General features: G+C 53.3%; 2 protein-coding genes across 2 annotated transcripts in view; both read left to right on the top strand.

Annotated features, from left to right (window-relative positions):
* Window positions 1–3,035, top strand: part of CCDC134 (coiled-coil domain containing 134) — a 13,145-nt gene extending 10,110 nt beyond the window's left edge. Inside the window, exon 6 of the mRNA XM_007453962.1 lies at window positions 2,448–3,035. Within this exon, the coding sequence (XP_007454024.1) occupies window positions 2,448–2,573 (126 nt within the window). The 3' untranslated portion in view covers window positions 2,574–3,035. The remainder of the gene's footprint in view (window positions 1–2,447) is intronic.
* Window positions 3,036–5,784: 2,749 nt separating this feature from the next.
* Window positions 5,785–11,830, top strand: part of SREBF2 (sterol regulatory element binding transcription factor 2) — a 62,052-nt gene continuing 56,006 nt past the window's right edge. The window contains exons 1-4 of the mRNA XM_007454096.1: window positions 5,785–5,789; window positions 5,995–6,261; window positions 6,731–6,882; window positions 7,025–7,171. Of these exons, the coding sequence (XP_007454158.1) occupies window positions 5,785–5,789; window positions 5,995–6,261; window positions 6,731–6,882; window positions 7,025–7,171 (571 nt within the window). The remainder of the gene's footprint in view (window positions 5,790–5,994; window positions 6,262–6,730; window positions 6,883–7,024; window positions 7,172–11,830) is intronic.

Genomic DNA, 11,830 nt, shown 5'->3' with positions numbered 1-11,830 from the left:
CCCCCCCCCCGCAACCTATTAGGGAGGAAGAACTGATGGTGCAGGGGTAGGAGAGTTGCTGGAGCCTCATCCCTGAGGAAGGGAGCGGGGAGAGGAGAGCCGGTGCCTGGGGGGAGGCGTGGCCCAGCCTGGAAGAGCAGTGTGGGCACAGCAGCAGGTGGGTTGGTTGTCTTCTGAGTGTTTCCATTCTCTCTGGAACAGGAAGCAAGGTCATGGGCTGCGAGTGAGGAGGGGAGGAGTGATGGAGGTTCTAGGAGAAGGTGTGTCTAGGAGAGCAGGAGAGTGAGTAGACCAGGGAGACATTCTGGATTGTCAGGCAGCACGAAGTGTCCACTCGAGGTTAGCATCAGAATTTAAAGTAGGCATTAGCCAGATCTAGCGGGGAGGAGATCCAGGAAAGGGATAGGCGTTGTTTCTCTTCTGACCCACCTAGCTGGGGCTGGTGGGGCCAGGATCTCTTGACTTGTCCTTCCCCAAGCTGGAACCAAGAGTGTAGAGTCCTCTGTGGCTTGAGGGGTCTCCCAGCTCCTCCTTCCTCCCAAGAGGATCAGAATTAACTTGTAGGGATAGGAGGCAGAGTGTGATAGGGAAAGCACTGGTCAGGGAAGTGGGAGGTCTGGGGGCTAGCGCCAGTTGGGACTAGCTGTGTGACTTGAGCAGATCACTTACCCTCTCTGGGCTGCATTTCTCTGACTTCACCCTATCTTCCAGACTTGTGGTTCAGTCTAACATGGTAGGTGGATTACTCCACAAGGTGGAGCCCCTCATTTTTTTTAACGTCTACCTTGATCAAACATTTATCAGATTTATCGTATGAACAAATAAAATGGGTGTATTTCACAACAAGGTTACCTGAGTTTTGGGTACTGTCATATCTCATATTCTAACGTGATTCATTCATTCATTTAAAAAATACATGCTAAGTGCCATCTATAAGCCCGGCAGTCCCTGCACTGGGGGCTTGTGGCTCAGTGGGCAGCATCTGACACAGTCCGCCTGTCCTCGTGGAGAGTGTGGTCCAGTGGGGGCAACAGGCACGAAGCAGGTGGTCACAGAGGCAGGTGGTGGCAGGGGAGAAGCACTGAGAAGGAAACAGAGGAGGCAGCCCCAGCCGGGAGCCAGGGCAGTTCCCCAAGGACGGTGACAGCTGAGCTGGAGCTAATGTGGCAGAGGGGGTGGGGGCTGGGAAGAGCCACAGCACGTGCAGAGGCCTGGAAGTGGGAGCAAAGGAGCCCAGGGACCAGAAGTGAGGGAGGAGGAGAGGGGGGCAGGGTGGACCTGCAGATGCAGCTGTGTGGAACCTTGTCCTGAGAGTAATGGAGAGTCGTGGAAGGGTTTAAGCAGGAGTCAGACTTACATTTTGAAAGTAGCTAACTGCAGTGAGGAGAGTGGCTTAAGAGGGGCCAAAGAGGGTGTGGAGAGACCCTGGGAGATGCCCAGATTTATCAGGAGGGCGGTGGGGGAGGTGATGGGGGTAGCAGTAGGATAGGTGAGACAGAGAGAAGTAGACGGGTTTGAGACTTAGGGGGTAAAATGGGCCAGGCCTTGGCAATGGACTGTGAGGGGTAGGGGTGGGGGTGAGGGGAATGCTTGGTCTCTGACCTGCTTGCCTCGACTGGGTTGTGGGGCACTGCTGTTCATGAGGACAGAGACTCTGGAAGGGGACTGGGTTTTGGGGAGGCGGAGCCATGCTGGGCTTGGGGCACGTTTGCACATTAGTGGAGGTGTCAGACAGGCATCTAGATAGGGAGATGCACATTTGAGTGGTAACTGACCACAGAGGTGGAACGGAAGCCCTGGGGTCAGATGAGCCAGTCTGGAGAGTGAGGGAAGAAGCAGAGGGCCTGGGGATGACCCTGGCTGAAGTCCTCATCCTCCTCCTACCCAGCGCGCCCTGTGTTCCCATCTCCTCGCTGGGTACCACTGTGCATCCACTGTGGAAGCCATGAGTCTGGGCACCACTGTTGTCGTCTTTCCACCTCTTTCAGGCTCTGCCGGTTTAACCTCTGGCCCACCTGCTTCCCGTACACTCCCTTGCCTAGACGTTGCAACTTGTTCGCAAGCGGCAGGACCCCTGTTGTCTTACTCTTGCCGGCTGCCGTCTCCTCCTCAGGGTTCTGGGGGTCTGTGGTGGTCTTCGGCACTCAGCCCCTTCACCCTGAATGGAGTCTTTCTGTTGTTTCTCAGATGCGCCATGCAGGTTCAGCACCTGTCCCTCTGCCTGAAATGTCCTCTTCCCTCGTCCTGTTTGCTTGGCAAGCTCCTGCTTATCTTCCAAGACCTGCTCAGCAGTTTCCCCAAGCCCATTTAACTATCTCCATGTCTGCGGGCTGCCTGAGGGCAGGGCCTGTGTCTTGAGTGACCTTCCTGTCCCCACAGCAGCCTAGCTCAGAGGGAACTCTTTGCTGCCAGCAGACTTAATCAGACCACTCTGCTCTTCCCCTCAGTTCAGCACCAGCACTGACCCTTTCCAGAAGGCCCTGAGAGAAGAGGAGAAACGCCGGAAGAAAGAGGAGAAGCGGAAAGAGATCCGAAAAGGCCCTCGGATCTCAAGATCCCAGTCTGAGTTATAGCCCTGGAGCAGCCCGGGGCTCAAGGGGCCAGGAGGAGGCCAGTCGGGAGGAAGAGGACAACGCAGCGGTATGACTGGTGGTGAGAGCTGGCCCCTGTGAGAGGGGAGGCCGAGTTTGCTCAGCCCCCTGGAGCTGGCTCTGAGCCCCAGCTGAAGGGACTGGGCTGCAGAGGGCTGCATTTCTCCCCAGGGACCTCCCTGGAGGGGTGCCAAGGGAGCCTTCAGAAGGCGCTGCAGACCTAACCCTGTAGAGATGCTGGGGGGGAGCAGGAGGGATCCTGGGCTGGACTCTTCCGCTGGGTTAGGACCGCTGGCCGGCTGGCTGCTGCCCTTCCTGGCGAGGCAGCAGAACTAGGCTCTGAGCCATGTGTGGAGGTGTCATGACTGCTGCTGGCCCCACTGTGTCACTGAGTTCCCTGGCACAGTTGTCCCCTGCAGAGACAATAAAAGCCAGCAAATGCTCTGGGCTAGCAGGTTGTTTTGGGCCCTAGGGAGCTGTGAGCCTCTCCATGGGGCAGGTGAGAGGGGCCTGGGTCGGGGGATAGGGGGCCCTCAGATGTAGAGACCACCTTAGAGGATATTCCTCCTCAGAGGAGGAGCCTCAAGCCCTGGCGGGGCAGCAAAGCAGGGGCTTGGCTTTGACCTCCAGTTCCCTTCTCAGCACTGTCATGGACAAGGAAGGGATCAGTGTTGAGAAGGGACCAGAAGTATCCTGGGAGGGTGTTTAGCCCAAGACAGCCTTGGAGCAGCATGATCTCTGTCCTCAGATATCCAGGGAAGTCATTGAGCAGGCTCGGGGAAGAATCAACTTGTCCTCTCTGGCAGCGCAGGGAGACCGTATCCTGCGGGTCGGGGGCTCTTGGGGGACAGGCTGCAGCTCTGCAGGAGGCTGTGCTTTGTAATGGTAGGGCTACTCCAAGCTGGATTGATCAGACAGCAAGCTCCCTGTGTCAGGAGGTGTGTAAGAAAAGACCAGGGCCATGGAGCAGGGAAGCTGCAGAGGGAGTTAGGCCCTGAGTGGGCAGCCGCCCTTGTCATATCCCTTCCAGGCAGAGAAGGGAGGGGCTCTGGGGGGAATTCTAGCTCTGTCTCTTTGACTTTGCCAAGCCACCGGAGAGACACACAACTATCCCCAACCCTCTACCACTAACAGTGCCCAAGGGAGACCCAGGGTCTTAGCCCATCAGACTTGCTGAGTGACCCTGGCCCACCCCTTCCCTGTGCTGTGGCTTCATTGGTGTAATGAATTTGATAATGTCTGAACCCTCTGGCCAGCCCTAAACTGCTTCTCTGAGGTTGGGGCCTGGCTTCTCAGTGACAAGAGCCCTTCTCTGATGGTTCTTCGGTCATCGCATAGATTTGCTGAGCACCCACTATATGCACAGCCAAAGAGAGGAGCCCAGTCTTAACTTGTGTTCACCTCTGTCCCATTTAGCATCTTTATCCTCCTGGGTTCTTCCTTCTACACCTTCACTTCTCACCATCTTGGTTGATCCCTTCCTCTCCACCCTCCAGTGGGCCCAAGTTTTCCCATCTGACACCTTCAAAGGTACAAACAGAACCACTCTGCTCTCTTCCCTGGGCAGCTCCAGCTGGGAGCTATGGGAACAGCTGCAGAGTGGAAGGCACTGTGCCCATTTACCTGACCTCCTGGTACTCAGGTAGGCCTCTGCAGAGGGTTACTGAGGCTCTGCGACGGGAAGGCATTGGACCAAAGTGAAAGTGAGTCATATGGTATGCTAGCAGACAGTCACCCCCCCACTGTGTGGAGCCCTGTGAGAGCCACTGAATGGTGGAGTTGCAGGTGGCACTGTCCAGCTCAGTGCCTGGTCCAGAGCAGGGCAGCAGGGTTTGGTTTTCTGTTTCAGGGTGAGACTAGTATAATCTATACCAACCCTCCTGCATGTAAACAATGAAAAGACTTTCTTGTCTTTTTTCCCCCCAAATAAGGTACTTTATTTATTATGTTATACATGTTAATTATAAAAAGTAATTTAAGTAATACTGAAATAGCAAGAAAATAGTAAAATTCACCCTGAATCCCACCATTCCCATAACCATCACTGACACTCAGCTCTTGGGCCTTCCATCCTTTTTGTCCTTCATGTGACAGACAGATCACATGTAACTTTTCAGTTACAGTAGCTACCTTGTATGGGCACTGTGTGTCAGGACGTATTCCAGGTGCTGGCTTGCATCAGCTCCTTCTGCCTCGGGGCCTTTGTCCGTGTTGTGTGTTCCCCTAGCTATGCCAGATGCAGTTCTCTCCTCATAATTTTAGGTTTTGTCTTAAATATCAATGCCTGTTTTCTTCACCAGACTGGAAGCTCTCAGAGGGCAGGAACTGTCTCTCTGCCTGCCACAGAAATGTTCAATAAATATTGTCAAATGAGTGTGCAGATGATCTCACTTAATCTTCACCACTACAAGGGTGCACTGTTCCCCCAGTTTTAGAGATAAACTGAGAAAAAAAAAAAAGTTATTTAACCAGCCCAAAGTCACACGGTTTGTAAGCGAATCCACATGGCTGCCTCCACCCAGCCTTTGAACTCTTAGGTCTTGACCACAAAGCAACTGCTACCTCTCACAGACTAGCAGGAAACATAGTGTTTCCTTTTAACAGTATATCGCGGAAGTCTTTGTCAACAGGTATATTCATCAGGTCCTTATTGGGCTTCCCAGTTTTTCCCAGCTACAGCAGACTCTGATGAGCTCCTTTGAGGGCACACTTCTCTGAGCACTCATACGTTTATTCCTTAGTATAAATTCCTAGAAACCTGCACAGTTGTTTACATCGTGACCAACTGCAACACTGGAAGTGCGGTGGCTGAAGGAGTGGGAATCCGTGCGTGGGTTGCGCCTCAGAATCCCTGCGGAACTTTGTCAAGATGTGCTCGGAACCCACCTCAGAATGCCTGGGGTGGTACCGGGCACTGGCATTATTGTAAAGGACTGCAGGAGATTCTGAGGTACCCGAGGTGAGGCAGCTGGAGTAAGCGCGTGGTCGCGGCAGGTGCAAGGGCGCAGAGTTTGTAAAATACGCTCCGTACTTGGGCAGTTCGCGAGCCTTTGTAAGGGGCTTGGGAGAATCGCGACGTGAACGATCTCCATACTCCTCCGGGCCCCAGTGCTGCGGTCCAATTTTGATTCTACCCGCCACCCAAGCGGGCTGGGGGGGCCGGGGCTAGGGTGGGGGAGAGACAGCTGGGACGATGACGTAATGTGCTCAAGGCTTACTCTGGGGGCGCCCAGCGGGCGGGGGGGGCGGGTTGGAAGGTGTTAACCCTTCATTCCCCAGCGGGTGGATGGAGTAGCTTGTGGAGCCGAACCAACAGAAAAGGGAGCGGTTCCTTTAAACTACGGGAAGGAGGTTGGGCTGAGGACCTGGAGGCTTCTCTTCGCATTCGCTAAGAGGCCGCCAGGGGAGGGGCCTCGATATGCAAATCTGAGCTGCTGATCGTTGACGCGCCATCACCCCACGCGCCGCTTCGCGCGCCGATTGGCCAGGACAAGCCTGGTCCCATTGACAACAAACAAGGGGGCGCGCGCGGCCTGGGGGCGGGGCCACAGAGGGCGCGGGTTGGGGCGGGGCAATGCCGCCCCGCCCCGCCCGCGCGGCGCAAACATGGCGGCGGCTGGCACCGGCCGGTGAGGCGGTACCCGGCGGGGGCTGTTGGGTGTCATGGGCGGTGACGGCGGCCTGCCTGCCTGTCGCCCTAGAGCACCAGGTGGACAGAGGCAAGGACAGCCGTCCGGCACCCCTCAGCGCCTAACCCAGGGCCTGAACGTGGGGAGCCCAGGCTGCAGAGGAGGCAAAGGGGAGGCGCCGAAGGAAGAGCACCCAGGGCTCTTCTGGAAAGTTCCGGGACCTCGGTCGGTGCTGTTGTCCCGGCAGCGGGAGACTATTTCTCAGTCGCCCCCTCCTGGGGATGCCGCCAGAGGGAGAGGAAGCTGCCTGGCGTTGGGGGGGGGGGGGGGGGGGGGGGCGGGGGCGTTCGGGGAGGAAGGGGTTACGGCGGCGCGCGCGGGTGCGCGTGCGCCCACCCCCCGGCAGCTCCGTCTCGCGCGGAAGACCCTGCAGGCGCGGTCGACCCGGCTGTCCCCAACCCTTCCGGGCGCTGTGGGTTTGAGCCCCGCCCGGCCGTTCCGCTCGGGCAGGCCGCGGGATCTGCTTCGGGGCGCCTCGTGTCCGGAAGCGCAGCGAGGGTCGTGGGGTCGGGAACGCGGAGCCGGGGGCGTCGCGGGGGCCTGGCGGGAGCAGCCAGAGGAGAGCGCGCGGCCGCTGCCTCCTTCGCGCTCCTACACGCGCGGTGCGAGGTCACGCTTGCCCGCCCAGTGGCTCCGCGTCGCACCTGTCACTCCACTCCCGGCCGCGTGGGCGGCTTTGGGATTCCCCGGGCCGGGACCCCAGGCTCTGCGCCCTCACCCCTGGTCTTCCCGGGGTTGAAACAGGGCCGAGTCTCCTGGCTCCTGGGAAAACTTTGGGCAGCGAGCGGCTGCAGAAGCAAGTTGCTGATGAAGCGAGTGGTGGCGGCGGAGTGTGGACGCATCTCTCCGGGATAGAGACCCGGGCGCTCCTGCTGTCGCGCTGCAAAGGGAGTTGAGCGGCAGGAATTTTGAGCTGTGGCCCCTCGGGGACAGGCTGGGGAGCGGGTGGCCTTTGTTCCGGCGACCTTAACAGCGGAGAGGAAGAGCTGGTAGGAGCACAGGGATCATTTTGTGATCACGGAACCCAAAGTTTGGAGAGGGTCAGCGACTTGCCCAAGGTCACCCAGCTGGTTACGGAGCACAGTTCCTGGGCCAGTGTTGGTGTCGCTGCTCCATCAAGCTTTCACCTGCTCCTTGGGGGCGAGGAGTCCAGTGAATAGGTTAGTCATCATAATAATAACTCTGAATAGGTGGGCTCTTCTGATATTCTAGGCCCCAAACGCTTAAATTGTTTCACTTATTCCTTACTACAGTCCCTTAAGATAGATACTCTTTTTGCTCCCATTTTACAGGAGAGTGAGGCCAGAAGATGTTAACTTGTTTAAGGTCACTCATTTTAGATTGTCCAGAACCCATACTCTTAATCAGTAACTCAGGTGCATTGTGCTCTTGAGTTTACAAAGTGCTTTCATGTCCAAGATCTCACTACAGCCTTGCAGGCAGGTATGATGACTACAGTCTCATTATACAGATGAGGAAACCGAGGCAGCAGAAGATTCTCTTCCAGGGGAAGAGATAGTGGCAACAGCTAATTGAAAAGAATCCGTTTCCCATTTTGCTTCTGTAACATTTCACCCCTTGGCCTGACTTTACTTTCTGATTTTGGTCATCCAGGCAGTGTGGTAAGACCCTTAAATGAAGCCCCAAGTCTAACTACAGACTTTTCCACTGAATGCTCAGAAATACAGAAATGTGTTGAGAAATGGGGGAGGGAGGTTCTTGGAACTTAAGGGCAGCTAACATGTTTTGAGTACTTATGTGCCAGGCACCATGTTAAGCAGTCATTGCACATTAATGTTCTCAATCCTTAACAAGTTCCATCAGGTAGAGACTGCTTGTTATACTGCATTCATCCCCTCTTCATAGATCCTGAAACTGAGGCTCAAGGCAGTTCATTAACTTACCCAAGGTTACACAGCCAGTAAAGAGCATGTCCAAAGCTGCCCACTAGCAACCTCATACAAAGAAATTCATGTGCATTTTGCATTCCCATTCCAAAACTGATTCTTATTTATCTTAATTTGTAATGTGTTAAAGTACCTGGTGGTTAAGTATTAACCTTATCCCTATAGATTTCTGAGTGATATGTATGTTGCAGAAACTACCACAGTGGTTCCGTGGCTTCACAGGGCTCCATATTAGATTTGGGGGAAAATGGCTCCCTGTCTTCACTGGTCAACAAGTATTCAAGTGCAAGCTGTAGGGAACATGAAAAGATAGGAAAGATAGAATTTTATGGCTTTGTGGAGCTTGAGATGAATAATAATAAAACTATAGTGCTGAGTATAGAACAGCTCACAGTTATGCAGAGCAGTTAGTGAAAGTAAGCATGGAGGGAGCTTGGTAAAGGCTGGCTTACCAGGAAGACCACACCAAGGAGATGGCCCTGGATGTGGGTCTTAGAGGAAAGAAGCGTTGGGTGGGCTGAAGGCCAGTGGTCTGCAGGCACAAATATCCCTGAAAACTTACCCATCCATCTCCCTCCAGAACATCAGCCCCATGAGGGCCAGGGCCTTCATTTTGTTTCTTTCACCTAGAATTAAATATTTGTGGGGTGCCTGAATGAATCCAGGGACCTTGAGCTAGGCAGGATCCTAAGTTATACTAGACTCAGCCCTTGGTGTTGGTTTAGGTCAGAGCTGGCCAGCCCAGATGGTTCTAGGAGCTGGTTGGGTGAGGAAGAAGAGATGCTGTGGGTAGTGGGGGAGAGAGGGTATGTGCCACCTCGAGAGCACATGCCAGCCTCTAGGAGGCAGCCATGTGGGTGTGAGGTGATGATCCTAAGAGGGTGATGGGATGGGGATAAGAAGTGGCCATTGTGCAAGGTGCTGGATGTGACAGGACATGGCCTCAGTGAAACTTGGCCCTGAACGCAGAGCAGAGGTGGAATTCTAAGATCCCATTAAGGCTCTGATCCTGGGCATTGGGAGGGCTCAGAAGCTAGCAGGAAGAGCTGGTTTGGGGAGGTGATGAAAATTTGTCTTAAATGGACTGAAATTGAGGTGCTAGTAGGAGATGGGAGGCAGATAGGAGAAGGTTAAAACTGGGGGTGGAGATTGAGGACTAGTCACCCACCCATATTGATGAGTTGAGTATAGAGGTGAGAGGAGAAGATGGAACCGGAGGTCAAATCAGGTGAGGGAAACATAATAAGCTAAGGGGAAGTGAGCTTTCTGAGGAGCAGTTAGTGGATGATGGAGATAGTGCTGCAGAAGACAGCAAGGATGACAAGGCCATGAAAGGACTCATGGGATTTGGCAATTAGGAGATCCACCTTCGACACAGCAGTCAGATTAGGTGGTCCAAGGCCAGGTAAACCAGAACGAAGTCAGGAGTGAGCGGGTGGTGGACAAGTAGAGGCAGCTGTTCTCCGTGGAGAAGGTTGAAGAAACTTTCCGGTGAGCTAATTTACTTTCTGTCCTCATGGATTTGCCTGTTCTGGACATTTCATATAAATGCAATCATACAATATGGGGCCTTCGTCACTTAGCATAACGTTGAGGTTCATCCGTGTTGCAGCATGGTGTTCCCTTATATGGATGCACCATATTTTGTTTATCCATTCATCAGTTGTTGGACATTTAGGTTGTTTCCACTTTTTGGCTATTATAAATGAAGCTGCTGTGAGCATTCGGGTACAGGTCTTTCTGTGGACGTATGTTTTCTTTGCTCTTGGGTAGATCCTCTATGGTTTTTGTTGCTGTTTGTTTTTCCCTAGCGCTCATAGTAGCCCCATTTATTCACTTGCTTACTTTCCATGTTCCCGTAACTAATGCAGCCTTAAATTTTGTGACAGAAACTCAGTTTGGTGGTCAGTTTTTTGTTTTTTGTTTTTGTGGTACGCGGGCCTCTCACTGTTGTGGCCTCTCCCGTTGTGGAGCACAGCCTCCGGACGCGCAGGCTCAGTGGCCATGGCTCACGGGCCCAGCCGCTCCGCGGCATGTGGGATCTTCCCGGACCGGGGCACGAACCCATGTCCCCTGCATCGGCAGGCGGACTCTCAACCACTATGCCACCAGGGAAGCCCGGTCAGTTCCTTTTATCGCCCTTGTTGATGTCTCTCCTGGAGCCTTCCCTCTTTTTGCCCCATTTGATGCTTGTCTAGGTCTGCTGTTTCGCACTTATCCTGGGTCTACCCTTAACCATCACCCGGGGTTGGGGGTGATGTTCAAGCCCTTGTTCCCCAGTTCTTGTTTTTTTTTTACTCCCTTGTTTTGATGGAGCACATCCTCCAGTAGCTTCCTAAGAAAGTGTACTTTAGAGGTAAATTTGGAGGGCTTTACCTCTAAAAATATCTTTATTCTGACGTCTCTGATTTGATAGTTGGGGTGGGTTTAGAATTTTAGGTTGAAGCCATTGCCTCATTGTTTTCTAGTTTCCAGTAGTTGAGAAATCTGATACCATTTTGATCCCTGACCCTCTGTGTGTGACATGTTTTCTCTGAAAACTTGTGGGCTCTTGTCTTTGTCCTTGGTGATCTGAACTCCATGATGATGTCCACTGATGGGCTGAGCTGTCAGTCACTGTCCCTGCTTGGTGGGCTCTGAAGGGCTCACAAAGTCAGATACCTACATTCATGCAGTCTTCCTGCTGGTAGCCCACCCTGTACCTTAGGCTGCAGAGTAACTTGCTGTTCCTGAGCCTTTGGGTGGCACCGTCTAGGGCCTCTGCTGGCTTCTCCCAGCAGTCAGTTCCGTCTGGCGCTGGAGAGGCGCTCTGTAAAAGTGTGTCTAACGAGGAAGGGAAGGCGCTTCAGGTTGGGGTGTTGGGTGGGCCCCTAGTCGAGGTGTCCACATCACTGGGAAGATCGGAGTGGCCGGCCTGTGTCGGGGAAGGTGTGGCCAGCACACCACTGGCAGGGAGGCGGGTAGAAACTGGCTCCATGTTTCTCCAGTGAGTCATACTCCGGAAAAACTGCTCAGTGAGGTGAAGCAGAGATCTACTTTTTACCCCTTTCTGAAGATGTGAGCTTTCTCTTGACACTAGAATATATATCACTGTTGCTAGTGCTTGGCTGGAAAGAGCTGCTGCTGCTCTTAGCTTATTTATTTTCTACCAGTTTTTAGCGCCTGGTCTCATCCGCTTCCATTTCGTGGGATACATCTTCTAGGGTTGCTCAGACCACTGAACCAGTCTCCTGGGGTTTCTCCTTCTTCCTGGGTCTGTTTGGTTTCGCCCTTGACAAACGTGTTGCATTCACACCTGGCCTTTGGTCCAATGTTCTTGAGCGCTGCCTGCCTCTCATATCAGTCTTTTCTGTCATTCTCATACTCAGCTCAGGTCTTGGCATTTTTTCTTGGCATTTTTTAAAAAGTGTATTTTTGCTCCTGTATCGAATAGATCTTTTCTTTCCTCAATTTCATAATTTAAAAAAGAAGTTCTTAAGCAACTTTATTCAAATAGTGCTCCCTGAATATCAAATTGTCTATCCTGCTGGATTCTTGTCTGAATTTTATTAACGTGCACATGAAATGTTACAGCATTTTCACTTACAGGTTGCTGTATGTTGAAACAGTTGAGGTATAATTGCCTGTGATCCAGTGTAATTCA

The sequence above is a fragment of the Lipotes vexillifer genome, unplaced genomic scaffold (assembly GCF_000442215.2).
Source record: "Lipotes vexillifer unplaced genomic scaffold, Lipotes_vexillifer_v1.1 scaffold382, whole genome shotgun sequence".
NCBI classification, from domain to species: Eukaryota; Metazoa; Chordata; class Mammalia; order Artiodactyla; family Lipotidae; genus Lipotes; species Lipotes vexillifer.
The sequence above is the reverse complement of the archived record's forward strand: the minus strand, read 5'-3'. Positions and strand labels throughout refer to the sequence as shown.